The sequence below is a fragment of the Pongo pygmaeus genome, chromosome 2, assembly GCF_028885625.2.
Source record: "Pongo pygmaeus isolate AG05252 chromosome 2, NHGRI_mPonPyg2-v2.0_pri, whole genome shotgun sequence".
In the NCBI taxonomy this organism is placed as follows: Eukaryota; Metazoa; Chordata; class Mammalia; order Primates; family Hominidae; genus Pongo; species Pongo pygmaeus.
The window spans coordinates 75,307,681-75,323,813 of NC_085930.1; the positions used below are offsets into that span (position 1 = coordinate 75,307,681).

Here is a 16,133-nt window from a genome sequence, read left to right on the forward strand (position 1 = left end):
CTTTCTCTTAGGAGGTCATACCTAAATTGAGAAGTGAGGATCATAAGAAGTCAGCTGTGTGAAAGATCATGAGAAAAACTTATCAGGCAGAGGGAACGAAAGTATCAAGATCCTGTAGCAAAAAATAGTTTGTCATTTTTGAGAAATTAAAATGAGACCATGGTAATGAGTTTGAGATTTATTCTAAGTACAGTAGAAGGCATAAAGCAGGAAAGCGGAATGATCTAATTTACATTTTTTAAAAGATTACCCTGGCAGTTTTATGATAAATGGTTAAGGAAAGACTCAAGAAGATGCAGAGAGAGCAGGTAGGACTGGAAGTTGTAGAAACAATACATGCTGATTTTAGCAAGGCTTTAGCAAAGATTCTCACTACTTTAAAAACACGTGGGTGAAATTGGAGTTCAATTATAGTATATTTGGCTAAATTTGTAGCTGGTTGAACAAGACTGTCCAAATAATATTAAATTAAAGGTTTAATTTCATTTTAGTGGAAATTCTGTAGTGACATGCTGCCCTGTCCTGGTCAACATGTTGTATCAATTATTTGAATGGAGACACGCTTATCAAATTTTCTGCTGACACTAAACTAGGAGAACAATCATTATGTCTGATTGAAAAAAAGACTTAAAGCAATTTCAGATATGATGGAACAAAGGGTCACTACTCAGAACATGAATTTATTAGGGGTAAATACAATATTCTGAATTTAGGTTAATAAAACAACATGGTTGGGTAGCTCTGGATGAATAGAAATTTATAATAAATCCTTTCTCAGATTTTACATGATTATATGTTTAAAATAAAGTTACAATCTGGGGCTGGTACTTAAAAATGAAGATTAAATAAATATTATGGTCAGCTTCATTAACTGAAAAAAGTTCACATCATGAGATACTACTGTTCCCAGTGTCCTCTGCAAAAGTTAAGACACATATATGGAATTCTGTGCATTTCCATAAGGCTACAATAGATGAATTAACATAATTGACTGTGTTGTGAAGAAGATGGCTGTGGATTAATTAATTGGGAAGAAAAGAATTATGGGACAAGGGACATGATAATATCTTCACATATTTGAAGAGTAACCAGCATCTTAGAGTAAGAATTGGGAGTGAATGTGATAGAAATTGAGATATTTGGCTCAATTTTAAGAAAGAGATGTCAAGTTTGTTTTTGTATTTTTGAACAAGTAGAGCAGTCTACTGTGGGCCAGGGTGCCTCGTGATGAATTGGTGAACTTTCTGTCACTAGAATTTTTCAAACCAAATGATGATCAGCCAAGGATTTTGAGGGTGGGAGGAAAGCCTACATAACACATGAAGTGGAATGAGCAAAGTGGATTCCATTTCCTGGTAGGTCCTCAGGTCAACCCACCACAGACTGAGTGGTAGAGTTTGTTTTTTTTGTTTGTTTTTTTTTTTTTTTGGGTAAACTATTCTATGTAAATGACTGTCCTTGAATATGAGATTCTATCTTTCTGATGTTTTGGTAGTAAAATACCTGGTCTTTTACAAAAGGATAATCTTAAGAGCTGGTAATTTGTTTTTTTCAATGTAAGCTGTCAATAAAAAAGTTTGGGTATAGTATTTTTTTTTTTTTTTTGAGACGGAATCTCGCTCTGTCGCCAAGGCTGGAGTCCAGTGGGGTGAAATCGGCTCACTGCAAGCTCCACCCACTGGGTTCACGCCATTCTCCTGCCTCAGCCTCTGGAGTAGCTAGGACTACAGGCACGTGCCACCACGCCCGGCTAATTTTTTGTATTTTTAGTAGAGACAGGGTTTCACTGTCTTAGCCAGGATGGTCTCGATCTCCTGACCTCGTGATCCGCCTGCCTCGGCCTCCCAAAGTGCTGGGATTACAGGCGTGAGCCACCGCGCTGGCCCAGGTATAGTATTTCTATCTCCATTTTTTTTTTTTTGGTGTTACTGTGTTAAAAATTTCCTATACTATGACATCCAAAATTCAAAGAATTACAAGATTTATTAAATACTGAGATTTTCCTGTACTCTGAGAGTACATGATTCTATGGATATTTCCAAAAATTAATTCAGCAAGATTTGTCATTACTAAAAAATAAATAAAGATATAAGACTTGTATTAAACCAAGAGAAATAAATACTTTGGTTCTGTTACATTCAATCACACATATTATTCTCCTATTATTCTAAACACCTAAGAATATTTAGAAGACTATGTCAAGAAACATTCACTAACAAAATAATCCTGGAATCTCGCATATACATAATACTTAGAAAATTCATTTTTCAACTTATAAAAATGCCACCAAATGGCAATAATAGATTAGGAACTGGATATTAGGTATATTTGATGTTGAGTTCCTGGAGAGGATTTTGTTAATGAGAATATTCTACAGTGTTACTGCCAGCAGACTTTATGAAACCTTTGGCTAATGCCAAAATGCACTGCTATATGAGTTGGGATTTCACACAAAGAAATATATAATCATATGCAAATACATAAACCCTTAAAAATGTAGCTGAACATCAATCCTCAAAGATGGCTATACTCAAATGTATGCTAACTGCTCTTGCCTATGGATTTTATTTTCAAATTGTGATTTCTAAATTCTACTTTCTTTCATATATTCATGGACTTTTGTTAAATGGTGGTCTTAAGATATGGTTATTTGTTTTTTTAAACATTTTAAACTGGAAATATCAAAGGTGGATAACACTTTGTCTCCATTTCTTTGTCATTATTACAGTTGCTTTAAATTTTTTCTGCTCTGTGAAATAAGAAACAATTAGAGAATTATAGGATTAATTGACTACCGAGTTTTTTTCCAACTCTGACCTTTATGGTTAAAGCACTTCTCTTATTGACTACTAAATTACTGGCAGTTCAATTGCTTGCTTATACACATTCTATTTAAAATGTGTGTGGGTGGGTGGGTGTGTGTGTAAAATTTGTTGTTTACATAAATTTATACGTGTGTCAATCTCAGTGTGTGAATTTATTTGTATATAAAGAAAGTATCATATAATCAAATTATCATACAATCAAACTATCACAATCCTTATCAAAGTAGAAGAATACATCTTCTCACTTAGATTTACAGTTTATCCTACAAACAAAATTATTTCCAAAATGTGAAAAAGAGTAAAGATGATCATGTAACCAATTAAAATCTAGTCTCCAAAATGAAACTGCTATAAAAGCTTATTGGTATAATGGTAAATAAACTCAAAGTAACATTTGCAGCATTGTATAATTGCTACTTACAAGCAAACTGAAGCTTTGCTTCTCTGCTAACAATTGTTCCAAACGAGTTTGTTGCTGTGCACTGGTACGTTCCAGCATCTTGGGTTTTATTGGGGTTATTGATCAACAAGCTGCCTTCAACAACACTGTAGCGGAAATCCATACCAGTGTCAACATCTGTTCCATTTAACTTCCACCTATAGTATAAAAATGCCAGTAGATAAAGTCTTGTCAATTAATCAATATTTCTGAATTGTCTAAAATATATAAAAACTATAAATAGCACAAAAATTATTTGTGACTTTTTTAAAAAGCATGATTAAGAAGTCAGAAATGCTCTACCCAGCAATGGAGACATCTTAAGTGCTTATGGAAAGAGCATGTCTTTTAAAGTAAACAATGATATTAAAATTTTAATAACTGTTTTTCTGACTACTTATGATGCTACAAACACTTCACCGTTTTGAAGGCGGGCCACAGATTTCTCATAGCACCGGTGCAGCTTTCTTCAAATGGGGCTCCTCAGTAAAAGTCCTTCTAGTTTGCAATCATTCTTTAAATAGGTCTATAAGATGACAGCATATACTATTTCCAGGTAGATTGCTGAGTATCTGATGAAATTGCAGCCGAGTTGCTTTGATTTGGTCCTTAATATGACTGCAATGGCTGGCTGCAAAGCAGAGGAACTCTATTGATCTTGAGCTGCCATGGGGACCAAACCTGCTTTAACCATGGATCACTTTGAAGAGCTCCTTCACCACTGGCACACAAACATCAATCAACCATCCCAGCAAACTGCAGATTAGGCTATTAGGTTATCAGGGCAAAGACAGGTGTTTTTTTTGTCCTTCTGTTTATTTACCCAGATCACCTATGTATGTGACTAGAGTATTTAGCCCAGTAAAGCAGGTTTAGTGGGACTCACATATTTTAACAGCAAAGTTTTGGTAATAAGACCTATGTTTTTGTTTTTATTTCATTTTACAACCAATACCATTCCAAAGAGTGAGAGCTTATCTTGACCAAATCTCCTTTCAGTAGTCATTTAAATCCTTAAGAACTTTTGCACTAATACAACTCAGTGACTATCTTATTTGTGTATCCCCACAAATCTTACACAGAATATTAACTAATGAAAATAGTATAGTAGGAGTTTGTGAATTACCAAGATTATCACAGTAGCATTCACACCAGAATGTTAAAAATTAAGAAATACAGCAGCACAAAGAAAACTGATCCAAATCCATAATGAGAGTAAGGAATGAGAGCCATTAATCTTATCTCCTTTAAACAGTAAAAATCACCATTTAAATATTTGTGTGTGTGCACATGCACATTCATTGTGTATCATCTTATAACATTCTTGGGTACTACAGTTGTCTGTACATAATGTAAAAGGAGTTTCATGAAAAAAATATAGGTGAGTTAGTCAAGATTTTGGATGTCCGGTATCAACAAAAGCAAATATACAGAAGGGTAATCCCTTCTTTTGGTCAAGACCTCTGTCCCACTTCAAAGCCGTTTTTCAATGATACCCCTTTCAATGAAGTCTTCCTTAGTATTTCTAGTCAAAATTAACCAAAGATGACTAAGCGTGGTGGCTCACGCCTGTAATCTCAGCACTTCGGGAGGCTGAAGCGGGCAGGTCTCTTGAGCCCAGGAATTTGAGAATAGCTTGGGCAACATGGCACAACCCTGTCTCCACAGAAAATCCAAAATTTAGCCAGGTGTGGTGGTGCATGCATGCTTGCAGTCCTAGCTACTTGGGAGGCTGAGGTGGGAGGACCACTTGAGCCTGGGAGATTGAGGCTGCAGTGAGCCAAGGTCACACCACTGCAACTGCACTCCAGCTTGGGCAACAGAGCGAGACCTCATCTCAAAACAAAAACAACAAAAATTAACCAAAGCTTTCTCCAATCTCCTACAGAATTGTCCATGCTCCTTTATGTAGGAATGCTGCTTTTACTGTAGATAATTTACGTAAATCACTTTTGTATTCTCACTTTAGCCATCTAAAATCTAACACTCTCATTGTGCTCCATAAATGCTTGTTGAATTTAATTGACTAAATATTTCACTTCTTTGCTGGATATTTTAGCTTTGAACATCCACAATTTATGAAGCATTCCAGCACACTACCACATAGCAACATATGTTTATTCATGTCTTTGAAATGTAACAATTTAGAAACAAGAGAGGTAAGAAAGGTAGACCAGGAGCATGAAATAGAAAAATGAGGTACCTCTTTATGTGTTTGTATATAAGAAGACTGGGATTAGAAAGTGACAATGTCTTTAGTCTCCACAGTAATTCTCTGTGCTCTGACACAGACAAGAAAGTATAATAAAGACAGAACAGCCAGGTTATATTCTAGCAGCTCTATGTGCACATTAATCTCTAGAACTGACTGTCTGCCCTAGACATTTTTTTTGAGTCAGCTGATCACGTCTTGACCATAACTCTTACTTCAAATGATAGTAGAGCAATTTAATATGACAAATATAAGAACTCAAAAAGGAAATTGCAATATAATGTGAGCTGCAAGCAGAGTGTGGAATTCAGGAGTGGGACTATGTGAGTCTTTTTAGAAAAGTGGTTGTGGGCATAATGAGAGCTCCTCTGTAGGTTTGTCTACACTAGTCATCTCAACTAAAATGCTGTGCAGAAAGTCCATTAGTCTACTTTATCGCCTTTTACATACAAATAGCAAAGGAAAAGGGATTATTTAGAAAATAAAGTGCTTTCTCTGAAATGCAGTTGAGTCTCTATTACAAAGCACTATACCAAGTTTTATTGCAATGCAGTCACTGTTCATTCCAATTGAATGTGGATTGCACTGAATTTCTTATCTCATTGTATACTGAAACACGCTTGAAAATTTCACAATTTACTTTCAATGTTTGAGGAATCTTTTAAGTACTGCTAATATAGAGGCAATGCTCATTTGGAGCCAATAGAGATTTTCCCAAGGGACAAGAGAAATTTGTGAGTCTCATAAGCTGATTTCTGAATCATTTGAGGAACCACAACTCCACTCTCTCCAGAGAGTGGGGTTGTGCACAACCAAACACCGATGCTGTGACACTCTGGAGGGTAAAATGTTGTGGCTTTGCTGGGAGGGTATCTACAGGATTTCCTGTAGCAAAATCCTCTTTCTTTGTTGATGGTTTCAACTTGGCACTAAGGGAAGGTCAGGGCATTCATGACTTGGAATTTGTTTTCTGCAAACTCAATTGAATACAAACCTCAGCAAAAGTACTCCGACCAAGTGAGTGAACATTTCTTCTATCTGGAAAGGGATGCTGAGTGCATTAAGTAATGTCATACGTCCTTAGGGAAGTTTAATACAAGGGAAGTTGGCACAAGTTAAAACTTCTTAAATTTTTCTGGGTCTGGGTCAATCCTTTCAAAATTGAGGGGCAGGAAACAATGAAAAGAGAAAGCTCAGTTGTGGGAATAAACACAAAGAAGAGAGGTCAGTTGCGGTGTCTGAGGGGAGAACCTAGTGCTGAAGATCCCCATGGAGACTCACTTTGGAATTTCTCCTACTTGTTCTTCCCCCTCAAAGTCAGCCTGAAGACTGAAAAAGTTCAGGCAGAAAGGTGTCTGAAAATACCTGATCTCTCCATTCTTTCTCTTGCTCTTTCTTTCAACAAGAGGAATTTTTTAGCTCCCGGGTACCAGTCTGCTATTATGTTACAGAGAAACTGCCAAAGGTATAAAGGCAAGAAGTACACTGCAATAAATTGCTAGTGTATTTGATTAAAAAGTTTTGTTCTCAGTGTTTCCTGGCAATCTAAAAACATAATAGGTTTCTGTTTCACTGCTTGTTTTAAATAACAAGGCAAATTCCTATATCTAGAAACACAATGTTACAAAAGCAATGTTAATTAAAGGTCACACAGTTTGGGGAAAAACAAAGCAGCAACTTGCCAAATTCTGCTACAAAATTTGTTTTCATTTATGGCTAACATCTGAATTTACACTTGGCTATGTAAGGAAAACAAGGACCAGTTAACTCATCATTTATGTATCTAAGAGCCTTTGCTTCCTGCATTGTTTACTACATAAAGTATTTAAAAATCTTTGATTTAGCCTTGGGTTTAATATATTCTAGGGAGAATAACTATTCATTCTGGCTTGCCCAAGACAAGTGCTCGGTTTACACCTGCTGTCCTAGAATAATTATGAACAGCGGCCTTCTGCTTTAAAAAGTGACCTTAGATGATAAATTACATGTTCACCCTAATTATATGGTCCATTAGAGAGTTGTTGTTTTCTTACTTTCTGGAATGCACTTCTTTTCCTTATCCATGTGATGAAAGAACAATTCACCCTCCAAATATATTAAAGTATCTCTTTTTCTGTGAAGCCTTCAGTGACATCTACCTTCGCCATCCTGAATTACACTTTCTTTCCTCCAGAATACCTAGAACTTGGTCATCCTTTACTTGTAGTTACATCATTCTACTCCAACTACGTCCACATCTAGGCAGTCCTCAAATTAATAGTACTAGTAAACATGTTGTAGAGTTGATTAATCTTTGAATACTCAGATCTAGCATGCTGCCTGGTGCATTGCAGCTGCTTAATAGAATGGTTTAAATACTTTGTCTATATGACATATTTTTCAGAATCCTAATATATGGGCTAGTTCAAAGTAGAGCTGCAAAGGCTGAATCTTGGATGAAAATTCTGTTATTTTCTTTCTCTGGTGATCTTTAAGCCAATTCCATGTGCCCTGGAATTCAGTTTGAAAAGCACTGGTGAGGTTCGAAGGATGAATAATGAATATGTTTGATAAATGAACAAATGGATAAATGAGCACGTAAAGTAAATTCTAAAATAATATCCACTATACTAATACTGCCGTCCTTTAACTTGAATAGAATGTCCTTTACCCTCTGCCTATTTGAAAATTACTTATCTCAGTTCATATCCCATTTCTTCTGAGAACCCTACCTGATGACTCCAATCTCTCCTAAACTATGACATATATATTTCTTTGTTTTTTACATAACATTAGATATTAGTTGTTAGACTAAAGTTTTTAATTGTCAAATTTAAATAGAGGCATAATATTTATAAGATGTATGTAAGTTATAAAAATCATAAACCAATGAAGATCTGTGTTTAAAAGTAATATTATCACTGTAGAAGTCTGCTGTATCTACTTTGATTATACCACTCCTTCTTAATGGTTAATTATAATCTTTAATTTTGACTTTTTCATTCCTGTGATATTCTTTATATATAATTTTATCATGTATGTTATCCTTTGAAGGAGTTCAGAGCATGCCACCCAAAAATATGCTGCTCTGGCATATTGACTTTTATTTATTTATTTATTTAGAGACTGGTTCTTGCTCTGTCACCAATGATGGAATGTAGTGGTGCAATCATAGCTCACTGCAGCCTAGAACTCCTAGACTCAAGCGATCTTCCCACCTCAGCCTCCTGAGTAGCTGGGACTACAGGTGTGCACCCCCATGGCCAACTAATTTTTAAATTATTTTTGTAGAGATGGGGGTCTTGCTATGTTGCCCAGGTTGGTCTCAAACTCCTGGCCTCAAGCCATCCTCCTGCCTCAGCCTCCCAAAGTGTTGGGATTACAGGCGTGAGCTGCTGTGCCCTGCCTATATTGACTATTTTGAGTTAAAGGTACTTGGAAAAAAAAAAAAAGGTACTTGGAAAACAGCAGGTACAAGACGACCACTTTCACCTTCATCCTTTTTCTAAAAAGCAAGGGATGAAATCCCCATGCCAAAGATGTCCTTTCTGTATTAGAAGGAAAGTAATGTTCTTTCCATCAAGGACAGGAAGTTGAGACAGAGAAAACTCTGTCCAGACCTTGTTAAAATATTTTCTTCTAGCTCCCCACATAACTGTTACTTTTTCGCAATTTACTACGCTTTGTCCAATTCAGTAAATAAATGTGCAACGATAACTGCGTCTCTGGGTTTTCATTTTCTTATGAAGGCTTCCTTGCCATGTAAAACTTGTGTTAAATCAATATGTTTTTCTCCTTCTGATCTGCTTTAGGTTAATTTAATTCTCAGGCTTAGCTGAAAAATCCTAAGAGAGGAGAGGTAAAGTTTTGCTTCCTCTGTTACTTCCTCTATACCTTGAACAACCACTCCGTCTCAACCACTTTCAAATTTTGTGAATATGAAATTACATACTATGTATTTGGCTGTGAACTGGTTTACTCAAAATTATGTTCTTGAGAGCTACACAATTGTTGCAGCTGTCATTCATTCATTTTTACTACTGTATGAGGTTACCTTGTATGAACATACCAGGTTATGTGTATTTGTGAATATACTATGAACATAATTATATATACTGGATCATAGAGTACGTGCACCTTTAGCTTTACTAGGGAGTGTTTTTTTTTTTTTTTTTCAATGGCTTTTACCAATTTAAATTGCTACCAGCAGTGTTCAATCAAGGGTTCTCTTTGCTCTACATCTTCACCAACAGATTGTCAGTTTTCTAAATTTGTCAGTCTGGTAGTTTTGAAAGAGTATGTCGTTGTAGTTTTAATGATATATTTCTGTTCACTAATGATATTGACAATCTTTTTATGTTTACTGAATTTTTGGTTTTCATTTTCTTAGAAATACTTGTTCAAGTGTTTAGCTAATGTTTCCACTGGGTTGTTTTTTACATTCTGTTTGTGGAAATTCTTTAAATAGTCTGGATATGAATCCCTTACCCATAACAAATATACTTAAAAATCTTCTTCAAGTTTACAGCTTGTAATTTTATTTCAGTATATTCTATTGGACATAAGTTTTCAATATTAATACAGTTAAATATTTTCTAAGCTATATTTTTTCTGTCATATTTAGAAAATCTCTTCCTTCCCCAAAGTCATAAATATGTATACCTATTTGCTTTTAAAAGTATTGCAAATTTCCCATTTAGGTCTTCTATACATTTGGAATTGATTTTTGTGTATGCTGTGCAGTAGGGTTCTAATTTTATTTCTTTAACCATATAGACAATCCATTGTCTAGTACATCTTTTAAAAATTTGTTTCTAATGTTGTCATGAATTTTAACTTTTCTTCTTTTTATCTTCACAAGACAGTATTCTTTTTATTATTTTTATTGTTCTGTGAAATAAATTTTTTTGTGGAATTACTAACATTTACCATTTGCTTTACTTATTTATTCTTGTAGCTCAGCTCATCTATCTGGAATCATTTTTATTCTGCCTCAAGTATGTCTTTTAGAATTTCCTTTAGTGAGGGTCTGCTGGAGTCAGATTTTGGTTGCTGTCTGCCTAAAAATATAGTTATTTTGTTTTCCTTTAAAAAAAGTATTTAGGCTATCCATACATTTGACAGTTTCTCTCACTATACAGAAGATTTTATCTTCTGTCTCCTGATTTTTTGTTGCTATTGATAAGTCAGCTACCAGTTTGTGATCTCTTTGAATGTTATCTGTATTATAACTTTGGTTACTTTTATGATAATCTGTTTGACTTGGTGTTCTACCACTTCACTATTTTAGATGTGGCTTCATTTTTATTTGTACTGCTTGAAGTGCATTGGGCTTCCTATATCTACAGCTTGAAAGTTTTAATTAGTTTGGAAAATTCTTAGCCTTCTCTTTAAATATTGCTACTGCCTCAGTCTTTCATGTTGTTTCTTCTGGAATCGTGATTAGATATTTTTTCTCTCTTTCTTTCTAAAGTATTTTGCTTCCGTTTGTCTCTTTCTGCTGCCTCCGGAGGATTTCTTCAGACCTATCTTGCAGTTTACAAATTCTTGTTGTATTTCTTTTTTTTTTTTCTTTTATTATTATTATTATACTTTAGGTTTTATGGTACATGTGCGCAATGTGCAGGTAAGTTACATATGTATACATGTGCCATGCTGGTGCGCTGCACCCACCAACTCGTCATCTAGCATTAGGTATATCTCCCAATGCTATCCCTCCCCCCTCCCCCCACCCCACAACAGTCCCCGAAGTGTGATGTTCCCCTTCCTGTGTCCATGTGTTCTCATTGTTCAATTCCCACCTATGAGTGAGAATATGCGGTGTTTGGTTTTTTGTTCTTGCGATAGTTTACTGAGAATGATGATTTCCAATTTCATCCATGTCCCTACAAAGGACATGAACTCATCATTTTTTATGGCTGCATAGTATTCCATGGTGTATATGTGCCACATTTTCTTAATCCAGTCTATCATTGTTGGACATTTGGGTTGGTTCCAAGTCTTTGCTATTGTGAATAATGCCGCAATAAACATACGTGTGCATATGTCTTTATAGCAGCATGATTTATAGTCCTTTGGGTATATACCCAGTAATGGGATGGCTGGGTCTAATGGAATTTCTAGTTCTAGATCCCTGAGGAATCGCCACACTGACTTCCACAAGGGTTGAACTAGTTTACAGTCCCACCAACAGTGTAAAAGTGTTCCTATTTCTCCACATCCTCTCCAGCACCTGTTGTTTCCTGACTTTTTAATGATTGCCATTCTAACTGGTGTGAGATGGTATCTCATTGTGGTTTTGATTTGCATTTCTCTGATGGCCAGTGATGGTGAGCATTTTTTCATGTGTTTTTTGGCTGCATAAATGTCTTCTTTTGAGAAGTGTCTGTTCATGTCCTTCACCCACTTTTTGATGGGGTTGTTTGTTTTTTTCTTGTAAATTTGTTGGAGTTCATTGTAGATTCTGGATATTAGCCCTTTGTCAGATGAGTAGGTTGCGAAAATTTTCTCCCATTTTGTAGGCTGCCTGTTCACTCTGATGGTAGTTTCCTTTGCTGTGCAGAAGCTCTTTAGTTTAATTAGATCCCATTTGTCAATTTTGGCTTTTGTTGCCATTGCTTTTGGTGTTTTACACATGAAGTCCTTGCCCATGCCTATGTCCTGAATGGTAATGCCTAGGTATTCTTCTAGGGTTTTTATGGTTTTAGGTCTAACATGTAAGTCTTTAATCCATCTTGAATTGATTTTTGTATAAGGTGTAAGGAAGGGATCCAGTTTCAGCTTTCTACATATGGCTAGCCAGTTTTCCCAGCACCATTTATTAAATAGGGAATCCTTTCCCCATTTCTTGTTTTTGTCAGGTTTGTCAAAGATCAGATACTTGTAGATATGTGGCATTATTTCTGACGGCTCTGTTCTGTTCCATTGATCTATATCTCTGTTTTGGTACCAGTACCATGCTGTTTTGGTTACTGTAGCCTTGTAGTATAGTTTGAAGTCAGGTAGTGTGATGCCTCCAGCTTTGTTCTTTTGGCTTAGGATTGACTTGGCGATGCGGGCTCTTTTTTGGTTCCATATGAACTTTAAAGTAGTTTTTTCCAATTCTGTGAAGAAAGTCATTGGTAGCTTGATGGGGATGGCATTGAATCTGTAAATTACCTTGGGAAGGATGGCCATTTTCATGATATTGATTCTTCCTACCCATGAGCATGGAATGTTCTTCCATTTGTTTGTATCCTCTTTTATTTCCTTGAGCAGTGGTTTGTAGTTCTCCTTGAAGAGGTCTTTCACATCCCTTGTAAGTTGGATTCCTAGGTATTTTATTCTCTTTGAAGCAATTGTGAATGGGAGTTCACTCATGATTTGGCTCTCTGTTTGTCTGTTATTGATGTATAAGAATGCTTGTGATTTTTGCACATTGATTTTGTATCCTGAGACTTTGCTGAAGTTGCTTATCAGCTTAAGGAGATTTTGGGCTGAGACAATGGGGTTTTCTAGATATATTATCATGTCATCTGCAAACAGGGACAATCTGACTTCCTCTTTTCCTAATTGAATACCCTTGATTTCCTTCTCCTGCCTAATTGCCCTGGCCAGAACTTCCAACACTATGTTGAATAGAAGTGGTGAGAGAGGGCATCCCTGTCTTGTGCCAGTTTTCAAAGGGAATGCTTCCAGTTTTTGCCCATTCAGTATGATATTGGCTGTGGGTTTGTCATAAATAGCTCTTATTATTTTGAGATACGTCCCATCAATTCCTAATTTATTGAGAGTTTTTAGCATGAAGGGTTGTTGAATTTTGTCAAAGGCCTTTTCTGCATCTATTGAGATAATCATGTGGTTTTTGTCTTTGGTTCTGTTTATATGCTGGATTACATTTATTGATTTGCGTATATTGAACCAGCCTTGCATCCCAGGGATGAAGCCCACTTGATCATGGTGGATAAGCTTTTTGATGTGCTGCTGGATTCTGTTTGCCAGTATTTTATTGAGGATTTTTGCATCAATGTTCATCAAGGATATTGGTCTAAAATTCTCTTTTTTTTTGTTGTGTCTCTGCCAGGCTTTGGTATCAGGATGATGCTGGCCTCATAAAATGAGTTAGGGAGGATTCCCTCTTTTTCTATTGATTGGAATAGTTTCAGAAGGAATGGTACCAGCTCCTCCTTGTACCTCTGGTAGAATTCGGCTGTGAACCCATCTGGTCCTGGACTTTTTTTGGTTGGTAAGCTATTGATTATTGCCACAATTTCAGCTCCTGTTATTGGTCTATTCAGAGATTCAACTTCTTCTTGGTTTAGCCTTGGGAGGATGTATGTGTTGAGGAATTTATCCATTTCTTCTAGATTTTCTAGTTTATTTGCATAGAGGTGTTTGTAATATTCTCTGATGGTAGTTTGTATTTCTGTGGGATTGGTGGTGATATCCCCTTTATCATTTTTTATTGCATCTATTTGATTCTTCTCTATTTTTTTCTTTATTAATCTTGCTAGCGGCCTATCAATTTTGTTGATCCTTTCAAAAAACCAGCTCCTGGATTCATTTATTTTTTGAAGGGTTTTTTGTGTCTCTATTTTCTTCAGTTCTGCTCTGATTTTAGTTATTTCTTGCCTTCTGCTAGCTTTTGAATGTGTTTGCTCTTGCTTTTCTAGTTCTTTTAATTGTGATGTTAGGGTGTCAATTTTGGATCTTTCCTGCTTTCTCTTGTGGGCATTTAGTGCTATAAATTTCCCTCTACACACTGCTTTGAATGCATCCCAGAGATTCTGGTATGTTGTGTCTTGGTTCTCATTGGTTTCTTCTGGAATCGTGATTAGATATTTTTTCTCTCTTTCTTTCTAAAGTATTTTGCTTCCGTTTGTCTCTTTCTGCTGCCTCTGGAGCATTTCTTCAGACCTATCTTGCAGTTTACAAATTCTTATTGTATTTCATCCGCTACTAGAACCACTAAGGTTTAATGTTTGAAATACACAATTACCTGTGCTTTACAGTCTCTTTGGAAGTCAAGCTTATTTCTTGTTCACATTTACTCTAAACATATAGCCCTTGTATCCCAGGTGTATTCTGGGAGATGTTCTCACGTTGGATTCTCCTGTGGGTTGTCTAGGCTTTGTCTTGTGACCTCTGTTCTCTGAAGCCATGAAAACCAAAGCTCAATTCATACTTGTAGTTTATTAACATGAAAACTGCCTTTATTGTTCAGCTTATTTCTTTGGGTTCCAAACCTACTTACTTGTAGACTTCTGACATTTCTTACTTTCCTGCCAGTTTACTGATATAGTTTAAAATGTGTTTTTTTAGTTAAATATATGTGGTTAGGAATTGTTAATGTTTTCAAAGAGAAAGTCAATCAGGATATTTAATTCCCAGCACTACGAAAAACAGAGGTTGGATATTTAGCTTTTCAGGAAACAATCAGCTCCTTAGACTTTCAGGATATCTATGATGCCTGTCTAAAAGCTCTTTACGGGCTGGGCATGGTGGCTCATGCCTGTAATCCCGGCAATTTGGGAGGCCGAGGCGGGCAGATCACTTGAGGTCAGGAATTCGAGACCAGTTTGGCCAACATGGTGAAACCCCATCTCTACTGAAAATACCAAAATTAGCTTGGCGTGGTGGTGCAAACCTATAATCCCAGCTACTCAGGAGGCTGAGGTGCGAGAGTCCCTTTAACCCGGGAGGGGGAGGTTGCAGTGAGCCGAGATTGAGCCAATGCACTTCAGCCTGGGTGCCAGAGCGAGACCCTATCTCGAAAAATAAAAATATGGCCGGGTGCGGTGGCTCATGCTTGTAATCCCAGCACTTTGGGAGGCCAAGGCTAGCAGATCTCTTGAGGTCAGGAATTCGAGGCCAGCCTGGTCAACATGATGAAATCCTGTCTCTGCTAAAAATACAAAAATTAGCTGGGCATGGTGGCGCACATCTGCAATCCCAGCTACTCAGGAGGCTGAGGCAGGAGAATCACTTGAACCCAGGAGGCGGAGGTTGCAGTGAGCAGTGGTGGCACACTGCACTCCTGACAGAGTGAGACTCCGTCTCTAAATAAATAAATAAATAAACAAATAAATAAAAGCTCTTGGGCCAGGTACAGTGGCTCACGCCTGTAATCTCAGCACTTTGGGAGGCTAAGGCAGGTGGATCACCTGAGGTTGGGAATTCAAGACCAGCCTGACCAACATAGAGAAACCCTGTCTTTACTAAAACTACAAAATTAGCCGGGCGTGGTGGTGGCATGCCTATAATCCCAGCTACTCCAGAGGCTGAGGCAGGAGAATTGCTTGAACCTGGGAGGCGGAGGTTGCGGTGAGCTGAGATTGCACCATTACACTCCAACCTGGGCAACAAGAGCAAAACTCGGTCTCAAAAAAAAAATACATAAAATAAAATAAATAAATAAATAAATAAAAGCTCTTTATGTAACCAGCATTGTGTATTTGTTGATTTTAATAACAGAAACTATATGCATGTAAACACATGCTTTTAAATCAACAAACCTGATATGAGGTTTTGGATTTCCTTTAACTTCACAATTGAGCTTCACTTTTTTCTCCTCAGAATCCAAAGGGAACATTACAGGACTTGGTTCTTGAATAAAAATCGGGCCATGCAGTGTGGAATCATCTGAAATGAGAAGAGAAAATGTCCAAAATGAAGAATCCCTTCCAAATAGGAACAACAA

General features: G+C 36.7%; 1 protein-coding gene across 3 annotated transcripts in view; it reads right to left on the minus strand.

The window, feature by feature from the left end:
* The window catches only part of LOC129033762 (contactin-4), a 988,873-nt gene that overhangs the window by 316,405 nt on the left and 656,335 nt on the right, over positions 1-16,133 (minus strand). For all 3 annotated transcript variants that reach the window (XM_054482749.2, XM_063661823.1, XM_054482751.2), the window contains 2 exons: positions 15,949-16,075; positions 3,247-3,422 (listed from right to left, as the gene is read on the minus strand). In XM_054482749.2, the coding sequence (XP_054338724.1) occupies positions 3,247-3,422; positions 15,949-16,075 (303 nt within the window). The remainder of the gene's footprint in view (positions 1-3,246; positions 3,423-15,948; positions 16,076-16,133) is intronic.